General features: G+C 34.7%; 1 protein-coding gene across 3 annotated transcripts in view; it reads left to right on the top strand.

Annotated features, from left to right (window-relative positions):
- Positions 1-13,280, top strand: part of GMDS (GDP-mannose 4,6-dehydratase) — a 262,026-nt gene that overhangs the window by 188,953 nt on the left and 59,793 nt on the right. For all 3 annotated transcript variants that reach the window (XM_087930773.1, XM_026715076.2, XM_026715077.2), the window contains one exon: positions 2,122-2,218. In XM_087930773.1, the coding sequence (XP_087786899.1) occupies positions 2,122-2,218 (97 nt within the window). The remainder of the gene's footprint in view (positions 1-2,121; positions 2,219-13,280) is intronic.

Raw genomic sequence — 13,280 nt, forward strand, 5'->3', positions numbered from 1 at the left:
TTTTTTACAAGCATGCCTGCCGTGTGATCACGGTTTTCATGAGGCTGATCTTGATACTAATGACAACTGAGCAGAATTGAAATGTTAAGAGTGGGCTCTTATTTTTATTCTTTCTGACCAGTTAAACATCTCTGAACATTAACAAGGAAGGAAGGAAACTGGCCATTAGAGTTCTTTTTAAAATGAATACATTCATTCTGGGGATGGAAAAACTCATGTAAAACTTTGGGATGCATATTAATATACTGTTGTGAATGCATTAGACAAGCTCCAGTGAAGTGGCTAATCTGTTTGACAATTAGTGACAAATTCACTAGTCTAAAAAAATTACTTCCTAAGCTAACTATGCAACATTTTACTTGTGTCAAACAATTATTTCTAAGACTTTGGTTTAGGAATATTTTCTTGTATTGCTTTTCCATCCAAGTCATTATTGCACACTTTATATTGAACTAATCTAGTACAACTTAGTCAAAATTTAAAATTATAGAATGTTTTAAAATCATTAAGCAACACTTGTACTGAAACAGCTTTCTTCCTCTAAGATATTGCTATTTTATGATGATTCCTATTTCAAATGTGATAAGACTATATGTGCAAGAAACAGAAAATATGATGCTGTTGAGAAATGTTTCATTTATTTGAATTAGCATTTGGTCTTACACCATCAATAATGGCCCTCAAATTAAAAAGAACTGAATTAATGAAAAACATATTATAATATGTGCAGTTATTAAATTATATTTGCATAATAAATCCACTATGAAAACAATTCAAAAAGCTTAAATTGATTTGACAAAGAGCAGTCTTAAAGTATTATGTTTAGTCTACTTGCTATAAGAAGCAGTCCCTCAGGAATTGATGAGATAGTTCTGGACTATGTATTTTTAAACTTAAAAAATTAGTCTCATTATACCATATATTTTCTCCATCATTCCTTTTATCTTGGTTAGACACACCAAAATAGAAGAAATTAGACTTTCTTCATTCTACATTTTCTTTCCATTCTTGTACATACATACATACATACATACATACATACATACATACATACATACATACATACATGAATATTTACTGTAGCAAAGCTTTGATTCCGTGTTATTTTAAAACATTGTGATACTTGATGGTTCTCTCCAAATGCAGACAATGACTTGGCTCACCCAAAATTTACTCCTGTTTCCCATTCAAGTATATTTATTGTGAGGCTGAAAGACATATGGTTGAGGATGGGAATCTTTGATGTTGCAAGAAGTGTTTTCTGGGTCAAAATATATATGGGAACCTCTGAATGTAAGAAGGAGAAGTGGAGAGGATTTCTGCTTTATGTAAACACATGCACACAATTTGTTCATTCTGGTTGTAATTCATGAATATGTGGGCTCTTTATCTGCCTTTTCCATTTTAGCTTTTTAAAAAGACAGGATGTTGAATAGGAAAAATGATTTTGAGGGGAAAAAAATAGACCATGTGCTTGTCTACTACACAACAATTTACCTTTTATAAATTCCAAGGTGTGGCTTTCTAGGCAATTGTTAATGCCATTGTATAATTCAAGGAACATATTAAACAAAAGTCTGAAAGACTGTTAAAAATAACTAAAATATTATGTTAAAAAAGCAGTAAAGAAAAATTAGAAGAATACAGATATCTGGGTTTTAGTCAAACAATTGTTCAAACAATTTCTGAATAAACTTTTCCATAGACTGTGAAACAATACAGTTGGATTCCAATACAGTGGATATTCTTGTTAAAAGTTTTGTTGTAGAACAATTTTTATGGGTTGGCACCACTAAAAATATTTAATTGAGATACATACAGAGAGAGAAAATCAAATGTACTTGTTGATATACATTGATGTTTGTATCTGCAAAGTAAAATAATTACATCTCAAAAAGTGGACTTTAGGGTTTTAAAAATATATGCTACAACTGAAGTAGAGCACACAAAATAACTGAATCTTAGTAAATAAAGATTGCTGTGCACCCATCTACTTTTTTGCTTGTTTCTGTAAGAATATGTTCATGGAGAAAATTAACACAGACCTTGACTATGAATCAGAGAACCAAATTTCCTCTCAAATCAGTAAAGATATGTGATAAATGTTTCATCTCTTTACAGGTGGGAAGGAAAGGATAAGAATGAAGTGGGCCGATGCAAAGAAACAGGCAAGATTCATGTGACAGTTAATCATAAATACTACAGGCCAACGGAAGTAGTAAGTGAAAGCATTCTTTCAGTTTTGTTAATGAATGGTCCAATCACTCAGTCACCAAACTGCAGCATTTGGACAGCTGGTTACGAGAGGTTTGTAATTGCTTCCCTGCTGCTAACTTTCAGTCTTTTCTCAATAGTTACTTGGCCACTTCAGTTGTCTTTAATAAACAAGTGATGAGAGTGATTATTTGATGTTCTGCTTAGCCTAATTTTGATATAATTACAAATGATGCTATGGACAAATAATGCTTTCCAAACTGCTTGATAAAGAGACAATAACAGAGGCAATATATATAACGCATTTATCATTTCCACTTTCACTTGTTCTATTGGTAAAGAAATTAAGATCCAGCCTGGGAATATAGATGCGGAACATATATTAATCATATCAAAAGATTAAAAACAATATTTAAAAAACAGGCAAATAGTCTTGGAATAGAAGATCTCATACATTTATATTGACAAGAGTTTTGATTTAGCCGCTTTATGTAGAAAGTTAATAATGTGGAGGAAGTCCTGGACTTACAATTGGGACCAAAATTTTCCTTGCTAAGCAAGGCAGTTAAACAAGTCATGCCCATTTATACAACCTTTTTTGTAATGGTTGTTAAGCAAATCATACAGTCATTAAATGAATCCAGCTTCCCCCACTGACTTTGCTTGTTGCCAGCTGGGAAGGTTGCAAATGATCACATTACCTCAGGATGCCACAACCATCATAAATACACATCAGTTGCCAAGTAGTCTAACCTTAATCATGTGATGGTGGGGATGTTGCTACAGTCATAAGTGTGAGGACAACTTGTAAGTCACTTTTTCAATGCTGTTGTAACTTTGTATGAACTACTAAACAAATGGTTGTAAAATAAGGATCACCTGTATTGCAGACAATTCATAATCTGAGAGAATGGTTATATCAGGGACTCATAAATGTTTGAAAGAATTTGGTAGACTGCTTTTCTTCTGTACTGTTCCTATGAGCATTAGAGTAAGGTTTTAAAGTAAGTTACATATTCTCAAAACCTAATGTATGAATGATTCTTAAACAGCAAGGATTTTTAATGAAGTGAAATAATTTCTAGACAGGTTTATAGTTTCAATTTTTTTATTGTTTTGACAACTCGGGGCTTTTCTGTAGAAATAAATCGATGTGAGGATTTTAACAAAAAAAATGGTTTAATGTTACCTGAGCAATACATTATCAGAAAACACTGTTGGTAAAGTGATTAATTATGTTTCCCTGATGTCAAGAATTGCTTTTCACCTGTCCTTTTATTAATGATATGAATTGGGCAGTATTTTATATAATTAGGTATTCCTGCCATTGTCTTGGAGCAAACTTTTGAGGAAGTTTATGAGTTCCAGTGAATACCTTGTTAATAAGTTTTCATACTATTTGGCCTGACAATGTTGCTATTATCCAGTGAGGCATATCTAAGGCTTTTGGCAAGTTGCATGACAGTATCTCTAATTAGTCTAAAGTATCCCCGTTTGTTATAATTCTTATACATTAGGGATTTTCTATTAAACCTAATAAAGAACTCAGCACCTATGAAGTAACTGTAATTTTATTTACTCAGTATTTAGTTGGAATCATTTTGCTAATGTGTAGGTGGTATTTTAGGAAAGGGTTTATAGATATTGGTTTCTCTTTGTGTCCTTATTTTTAGTGAATGGCTTTTTGACTCATTCTGCTTCTCCAGCAAACTGACCAAAGTTTGGGCATATATAGATTTATAAAGTATCTTTTTGTTTAAAATCATGGGCCAGAATTATTTTTAAAATGTGCAGTTCTTAAAGCGAAAAATATTTATCTTTAGACAAGTATTTGGGATTTCTTGATTTTTACTTCAGTTCCCTCTTTACCATGAATTGCATTTTTTGTTCCACACACCTAATGAAAATCCTTCCTTCTAGTTATGTATGTTCTTGTTATCCATGTCATCTGGACCTTTCATGCTGAGATCATGTTCAGCAGTCTCACAAGATGGCTAATTTGATGAACATAATCAGTCACACAATTCCGATCTCGTTTAAAAAAAAAAAACTAAGATGATTTCTACTAGTGGTATCTACAGGCCTGGTAATGCCCACAAGCATATTGTTTACTTCAGTAGTAGGTAGTATAGAGCAGCATAGAAATAACTGGGGGGGGAAATGAAGTGGCAATTAGTGAAACATGTAATTAGCTTAGGAAAACAAGAAAGCCTGAGGAAGAAACTGCACTGGCTCCCTTTGGTATAAGAGAAAAAGATGGGAAAATGCTGTCAGATGTCTGTTATCCAATATATAAGTAAAGAAGAGTTCTAGTATGTCTTCTGGTGTCTGATTCCTGACTTGTCTTACCTCAAGCATTCCATTTAGTTAATCTGGTTATCAGTTAGGAGTTTCTTATACTATTGTAGGAGTTTCTTATACTACTTTGTTTAAGGGACAAAACACAGTTCTTAATCCAATTCCTTATTGTATTTTCCATGACTGTAATAAAGATGCTCTATTTTATTTGTTTGTGTATGGGATTATTTTCATTGTGCTACATCTATAACTATAGTGTAAATAAATAATAATAGAATAAAAATAACTAAGAAACTTTTTCAAACACATTTCTTTATTTTTGTTATTTATTTGCTAGATCTTGCCGTTTTCTCCCAGGAATTTAAGGTGACATACATGATACTATCTTTTTCTGTTATCTTTCACAACAATGATCCTGTGAATTAGGTGAGGCTGTGACGATGTGAGATTCTGTGACTGAGAGTAGACTTGAACCTGGAACTCCCCAGTTCTAGTTCAATACTTTATCATATCATATTGTATCAGAATAGAGCTGGATGGGATCTTGGAGGTCTTCTAGTCCAGCCCACAGCTCCAGTGGGAGATCCCATACCATTCAGACAAGTCACTGTCCAATCTGTTCTTAAAAACCTCCAGTAAGGAAGCACCCACAACTTCTGAAGGCAAGTTGTTCCACTGGTTAATTGTTCTCACTGTTAGGAAGTTTCTCCTTAATTCCAGGTTGCTTCTTTCCTGGATTAGTTTCCATCCATTGTTTCTTGTCCTGCCATTTGGTGCTTTAGAAGGTAATTCGATCCCTTCTTCTTTGTGACAGCCTCTCAAATACTGGAATACTACGATGATGTCCCCTCTAGTCCTACTTTCCTCTATTCTAGCCAAACTCAAATCCCGAAACCATTCTTCATATGTTTTTAGTCTCCAGGCTTTTAATCGTCTTAGTTGCTCTTCTTTGTACTTTTTCCAAAGTGTCAGTATCTTTGTTGTAAATGTGGTGACTGATTGCAGTATTCCAGGTATGATCTTACTAAGGCTTTATAAAGTGGTACTAATACTTCACATGATTTTGATTCTGTGCCTCTGTTTATACAACCAAGGATTATATTAGCTTTTTTGGCTGCTGCCACACACTCTAACTCATGTTTAAGTGACCATCCACTAGGACTCCAAGGCCTCTTACAGTTACTGTTTTTGAGCCAGGTTTTGCCTAACCTGTACTTGTACCTTTGGTTTTTCCTGCCCAGGTGTAAAACCTTTATTTTCTCCACATTAAATTTCATTTTGTTTGATAGGGCCCATTGTTCATTATTTAAATTTTTTTGCCCCATCCCTTTTGTCATAACTTCCTACTCCCTCACCTGAAAAAAATCTCTATCTCTTCTTGGAAGGGGAGGAGGATAGTGAGACAGATTGCTCAGTCTCTGCAATTAAGAGCTTTATTGGAATTTATGAAAAAGAATAACACAACAGCCTTTAGTGAGGCATCACAGCAAATACATCTGGATGCAGGTCTGCCAAGCCATCGTAATGTTGCAGTGATCCAATCCAGGCTTGTACTAACTTAAGGTGTTTGTGGAAGAGGTTGCATTTCTGTAGAATTGGATTGCTGGAGACTACCTCGCTGGCCATTCAAAGATGCTATCCTAGACTGCAGCCTCTTGATTCTAATTTGGATTCTGGCTGTCATAGGATCCTGCAAATCTACACTGAACATCTCTCCATAAGTATATTTGCAGGTCGTGAGGGAGAAAGTTGCAGATCTTCATACATTTTCTGATAACCAGCATATTGCATAACACTGCCAAGAGAACACAAGTTCCCAGTAGCACTTAGGATATATAGGTGTTGCAAATCATATATTCATTATTTATTAATATAACTGTTACATTGATATCCTACTGCAATCATGGGTGGGCATATTCCTAGGCTTTTTATGTGTCAAAATCCCTTGGTGAACCTGTGGGAATAATTACTAGACTGAAGGTGGGTTTCCATGGTTACTGCTGCTTGGGGATTTTGACCTCAATGCTCTGGGAGTGGATTTAGAGAAGAGTCAAATTTAGAAACAAGTGATTTAAGAACTCAGAAGAATTCCTAAAAACACAGGGGAAATCTTCATTTTTCAATAGCTCTGGAGTTTCAGTGAGGGGAGAGTGGAAGTCAAATTTAGTAAATTCAGATAAGAACTCATTGTGGCCCTTACCAGGAGGAGGAAGTGACACTTACCCACACTTGTATCAACTCTGGGATGGATAATAGAAGGGGAGGAGGATAGTGAGGCAGCAGGGCTGCCTTAGAAACTACAGTATGTACAAAATGCAGCTGCTTGCCTAAAGATATATAACATCCAAGTTGTCGCAAGCACTACATTGGTCACCAAATAAAATTCAAAGCACTATTACATATAAGGTTTGGTACCAGAGGACTCTGGTTTGAGTTGAATTGATTCATCTTGATTAGGAATGTTGAGGGTTCAGGAAATTATATTTTTATGGGGGGGAGGGGGGTTTCTCAATTCTTACAGAAAGGGTTGCAGAGATTTTTATGGCATCCTCAACTTTTAGAAAAACAGTGAAAACTGAACTGTTCTGGACAATGAGCTTGGTTGTTTGCTTTCAGATATTTTATTATTGATAATAAACACTAGTGATATTACCTAGTAATGAAATGTCTGCAAGCAAACAAGCAAGCCCAAGAGCACCAAGAATTCAAGATTTCAAACTCTAATTTTTAATTTATAATGTTTCTGGAAGGAGACATAGGCAGTTCTTAATGAAGGTTTTATGTTTCTGTATTTTAGGACTAGATGTAAACTATTTGGAGATTTGGACTTGGCAGCATTCAAATAATGTAAATAAATAATCTCCTTAGCTGTCTGGATAAACGGGTAGAAAGTTAAAGTCCCACACTGCCCTAACATGTATTTCCTTGGATTCTCCATCCCTCCCCCACCCCTCCTCCATCAACCCCCTGCCCCCTCATTTTTCACCCGGTGATTCTGTTTTAAATTCTTGGTCCTTTCTTGTAGAAAATATGTAAGCAAAATGCAAAACAAAAACAGAAACAAGAAAAGTGAGAAGGTGAGTATAAGTTTTATAAAGCACATGAGCATAGTGTGTAAGGGAAGACCATCAGCCACAAGACAGTGGGCTGCTAATTCCTTACTCTGAAAAGGGCTTGATGGCTCACAAGTTATATTTAAATTGTGTTCCCTTGGTGTCTTTATTAGTCTCACCCTTTTAAACTTTTCCCAGTTCTTTCTCTCCACACAGACCTCAGATTACATCATACCTCAGGGAAAGAGTGACTCAGTGGAAGAAAAAGATCATGATATGCAGACACTGTGTTTAAGTGACTGTTTGCATATAGAATTGCCAGAAATGGATTCACATACTATGATTTCACACAATATGTGTAAAGATGTTGGATGTAGAATGCAGATTGCTGAAAAATGTTTTAGCTTCCACTATTGAAAAGAGAAGATGTCTGTATGGCCAAAGACATGCCTGATAATGCATAAACAAATCTCACATACTTGAAAAAGAGCTTTAGTAGTTTATTCCTTTGTCCTCATCCAAGAATATTTGTTTCCATAATGTACAGAATTCCCAGAATTCAGCATTCCCAACTGCAATGTCAAACCTGGTCAACTCAGACAGAACAACTGTTGAACAGGAGACTAGATAATACATTTAGATCAGGGTCTCCAACCATGGCAACTTTAAGACTTTGGCTGAGGAATCCTGGAAGTTGAAGCCCACAAGTCTTAAAGTCGCCAGGGTTGGAGACCCCTGATGTAGATAGGTAGAATACATGTCTGGTTTTTATCCAGCATCAACAATAGATACTCAAAATCTATTAAGTGCTTAATGGTGCACTTGGATAAAAGATACTGATTGTAACATACTTTGGATCTTGCAATTATGATATTTTTAAAACTGCTAGAAGAAATCAAGTCCATCTCCTTAAGAAGATAACTGTAATATGTGCACTGCTATTTGCTTCTGGAAGACAAATTAATCTGATATCCTCAATGCTTCAAGGCCTTGCTTATCTAATTCATGAATTACTGTATTTCTTTTCCTGCTTCTCTTATTCTTAGGGAAGATGATACACATACACACACACACCAAAAATTCTAGACTTTCCACATGCCACTGAATGGTAAAAAAAGTGTAATATCCAACAGTTTGGAGAAGGGCTGCTGGAATGTTGAAATACTGTATGTGCATTTTGTATTTGCTTCATCTAATAGTTTTTTTCTTCTCTAAAAAGGACCGTAATATTAACCATATATTTTTCTATAAATCTTTACTTTTTAAAGAAAATATGGGTAGGGATTTTTGGAATTGTGATACTTTCTTCCATCTGGAAATTAACTTCATCACCATTTCTGGCTATTCAGGAGATATGGATAGACATCCATTTTGTGTTCTCTCATTTTCAGATTTACAAATGTGTATTTGCTTTCTTTTTAAATTTATCTCCTCTTTACACCTTACATTAATTTCTACAACCTTGTTATTACACTCACAATTGGCTTCAGTTGCTCTTTATCTTCTTGGACATCATTAGAATAAACTTTGAGCTTATATATTCTTGGGAGAAAATAGTCAACTGCATGTATCCAGATTTTGCTAGATCCTGTTTAAATACATGCACTCACACAAACACACAAAGAAAAACATTTTAATGATTATTATACTGTCCCAACATCATTCTATTCAAGTCCAAAGCATTTGTGGTGGTTCATACTCTGAAGAGTTATGAATCCTAAAAAATATAATGAAAATGATCATAAGAACCCGGTTTTCTTTCTTTTTTTGCATATATATCTTTATTTATCTATATTACAAAAGAGATGCAAGTCTGAACATTGTTCAAATAGCTAGATGAGATATACAGTCTCTTAACGCAAACTGCATTTCATTTCACTTTTTCTATGGCCACATTATCATTATGGTTTGATTCATTTTTAAACAGAGGAAAGGGGATGCTGGTGTTTTCTATGACTAATAATGTTGCATTGAGTGTAATTTTCAATTTTTTTTATATTTTGAAGGGGAAAAAATCCAGATACACTTTCTTTTCCCCAAACCAGAGAATATGTCAACATCTGAAAATCACTACTTCAGTAAATTATTACCTTTGTCTTTCTGAACTGAATCATTGTGTTAGCCAAAATATTTATATCATTACTTCCTACAGTCTCAACATTAACTTTCAGTGAGAGTTACTATCAGCTTAAAATGAGCCTTGGTATTTTTGAAGCTTATCATAATCAGCATGCCTATTTTGATAGCAAAATATTTATATTTGCAAAGAACAGCAGTGAGGAAAGGCTTTCCAGTGAGTTTTAAGCTATTCTTGGCTTTTGGTTACCATTTTATGTTTGGCATATTTATCTTAAAAGTGGCATTAAAATAGTACAAATATCTTGCTGTTGTACGCAACTTTTTACAACAACTTATTAAAATAATAGAGCCACCATACAGCTCAGACCTCCTAAACATACAGTAATATTAAACGAATATTAAGAAGCAACAATCCTACAGCACTTGCAGAATATAGAACACCCCTTAACCCAAATTAAGGGGTACCGTTTAACATGGCGTTCAGATTTTGCATAATGTCACTTCTGCCTTTTCTTGCCCTTATTTTTTCATATTTTGCATGAAATAGCATAGTTATTTGAAAAGAGGACAGCCCATATGTAAAACAATATGCTTCCTGCTAAAAAGAAAATTGAATGGGAAAAATCGTTTGCCTTCGCTATGATATTTTCAGCAAATCCAATATGGCCTCTTTATTTTAAAAGTAAATTATTTGGGAAAAGGTAGTAAAATAGAGTAAACAAATGAATTTTTGAAAATATATATACTATGCACAGAAGGAGCAATGTGGATGACACAATGTGGATGAACAGTTTAGTTCTACTATACTGTAGTCCCTGAAGCTCAGCATGGGAATACTGAAAAGAATCCAGGCTTATGTCTTCAATGAATCACAAAGCTTTCTAGATAACTTTGGTCTCTTTCTCAATCCAACTGACTGCACAGAAGACAATAGTAAAGATTTGTCTGCTGCCTTGAGCTCCAGAGAAAAGTTAGGTTACAAATGCAGGAATATATAAACAAACAGCGATTTATCCCAAAATAAAAATGAGTTGTACTAATATGATCACTGACCTAGTGCTATATTTCCCTTATCTCAAATACTAAGATTCTGCTGAATGAAATTATAACCAAATAGTGATCTTAGAGTTTAAACAGTAAGAATGAGAAATCAGCTAGGAAAGATAAATGGTTATTAAACAGCAGGGCCACCGCGATTTGGTGCAATAGGATTGTGTGTTTGTTAGTAGGATTCACTGGGTTAGGGATTTTCTGTCTTTCACTGTGAGTTGCAGTGTGTTGCGGGAGGTGCACTAAGAGAGGCTTGGTCAATCTCACTCTGCACATGTACACTGACAATAAAGGTTTGAATACAGTTGAATACTTACCCTGAGATATAAAATATATGACTAAATCCCAGGTTTTGCTGCCTGTTATAGCAGCTTATTTATTTTAACATGGTCTCTCAGATTTGTAAGTGAAATATTACTCAGCATCTCAAATCCAGTGTTTCATTGTGTTATTACTAAAAAAAACAAAACTCAACTTTCATCGTGATATTTCTGTCTTTACATATTCAAACAGTTATTGGGATAGAGTAGAACATAAAAAATAATTTAGGACAAATATGGTATATATCCTTCATAAAAGAGACCCGGTTTAGTGAAATGCTTAAGACACTGTGCTAGAAATTATGAGACAGTGAGTTGTAGTCCTCCCTTAAATATGAAGCCAGCTGAAGGACCCTAGGTCAGTCACTCTCTCTCAGCCCAAGGAAGCAGGCAATGGCAAACCACTTCCAAAAAAAAAATTGCCAAGAAAAGTGTAGGGATTAGTCCAGGCAGTCATCAGGAATCAACACTGATTTGAAGGTGCAGCAACACATTTGCACACGCACATGCTCCAAAGCACACAAACAGACCTCCAACATAACTTTTTGTCCTAAATCGTCTTTTTCCTGTTCTAATTTACTCTAGCATCATCCAATTCAATGAATCCAGGGAAATGCCACTTCTAGGATCAACCTGTTTTATGCTAGATAGTTAATGTGACTGTTGCCATTCATGTCATTTTTCTTCACTTATCCACTGTTTCAATCATGTTGCATTGCTGGCCTACCTCCCACCCCCACAGCTTCTCACCTCCATTCTTGTCATTCCTAAGCTTTTAAAGCCCTCCAAGTGTCATCTGTGAACTGCACAAAATCATTGATCTTCCTGAGAACATTAGCCTGTTCTTCTAAACCTGCCATCTGATCCCTTCTAATTGACAGCTCTTAGTCTCAGAAAGGTATACACTTACTTCCTCAAAATTAAGTGAAAATTGTGTTACCCTATGGATGTAATAGCTTGCTTGATATGCAAAGTTACTCTTTCCTTACAGTAAGACGAAAGGCTGGCTGAAGTAGGTATTTATTCCTTTAAACTATTTGGGAATGAGAAAAATGAATGGAAAAAAGGATTGGTATATATACTAAGGTAGCCAAAGAAGCTACTGTAGAAGCTAAAGTGCCCATTGCTTTGTTGCTCATTCCTGAAGCAAGTATACAGTACAGTTTGCTTCAAAGACACTACCCGGATCTGGACCTTTCCATATATTGAATGACAGCTAGACAGTGCAGGGCACTTTTCTAAAATCACCTGTGTGTTTGTGTGCATGTGTGTTAGCAGGTTTTCTGTAACTGAAAAACAAATCATGATCTTGATTTGAAGGAATAATTGTTATAATTATAACTACTGAAACAATATAGTTAAGGGGCTAAAAATACAAGTAGCGGTTGTATTTCTATGATTGGTTAAGACAGTGGCCCTTACCAATTCTGAATGTTTCATTTATTTGTGGTATCAAACACTGTTCTATAGTCTACACAGCACACCACACTATTAACTCTAATCCTTTTTAGATAGTTTAGAATAATCATAATTTTTCTTTTAACTTAATTGTGATTGTATTGTTTTATTTGGTGGGGAGTTTGATTTCATTTTGATTTTATATTTGTAGTTTTTGTACAGCACCAGACATTATGTGATTTTCAATATCAAGATTTATTGATACTGAAAATTACATTGCTTCAGTTGCTTTAATAATCTAAAATTGTGGTAAAATAATGCTTCCATGGTACACAACTCAGTGAATTTATTTTAGTATTTTTTGTATAGTTGTATTTGTTCATAGTAATAATATTTGCATTAATTGAGGAGCTTTGGGGCTTTTTTTAATCAAATTGAAACATACATTCAGGCTTTATTTTTGTATTTCAGAAGTATTTTTAAATGACTGATGCATTTGTTTACCCTGCTTGTTTGCTTTTGCTTGCTGACTTTAGGTAGCATTTGGCCAAATGGGCCTGATGCAGAGTCACTTTGTCAAAGGATTAGCCAAAGCACTGGATTCTACTAATCACTTCTGCAATTCCAAATGCAGAATCTCCTTAAGGAACATGGCTACATCTGAAAAGCTCTGAGGAAATAATAATATGCCTATTATTTTGTTCTTGTATGGTCATCCTAGTGAAAGGCTTGCAGTAAGCTTTCCTCCACAAAATAATAGAATTAAAGTTGTCTATCATATTATGTTAGCATTTTTAGTAAAATACTGTACATTTAGAAGAACAGTCCTACATTCAGCGACAACTTTTTCATTATTACATTGCAGATT

The sequence above is a fragment of the Pseudonaja textilis genome, chromosome 3, assembly GCF_049901715.1.
Source record: "Pseudonaja textilis isolate UNSWEBS1 chromosome 3, rPseTex1.2, whole genome shotgun sequence".
Taxonomy (NCBI): Eukaryota; Metazoa; Chordata; class Lepidosauria; order Squamata; family Elapidae; genus Pseudonaja; species Pseudonaja textilis.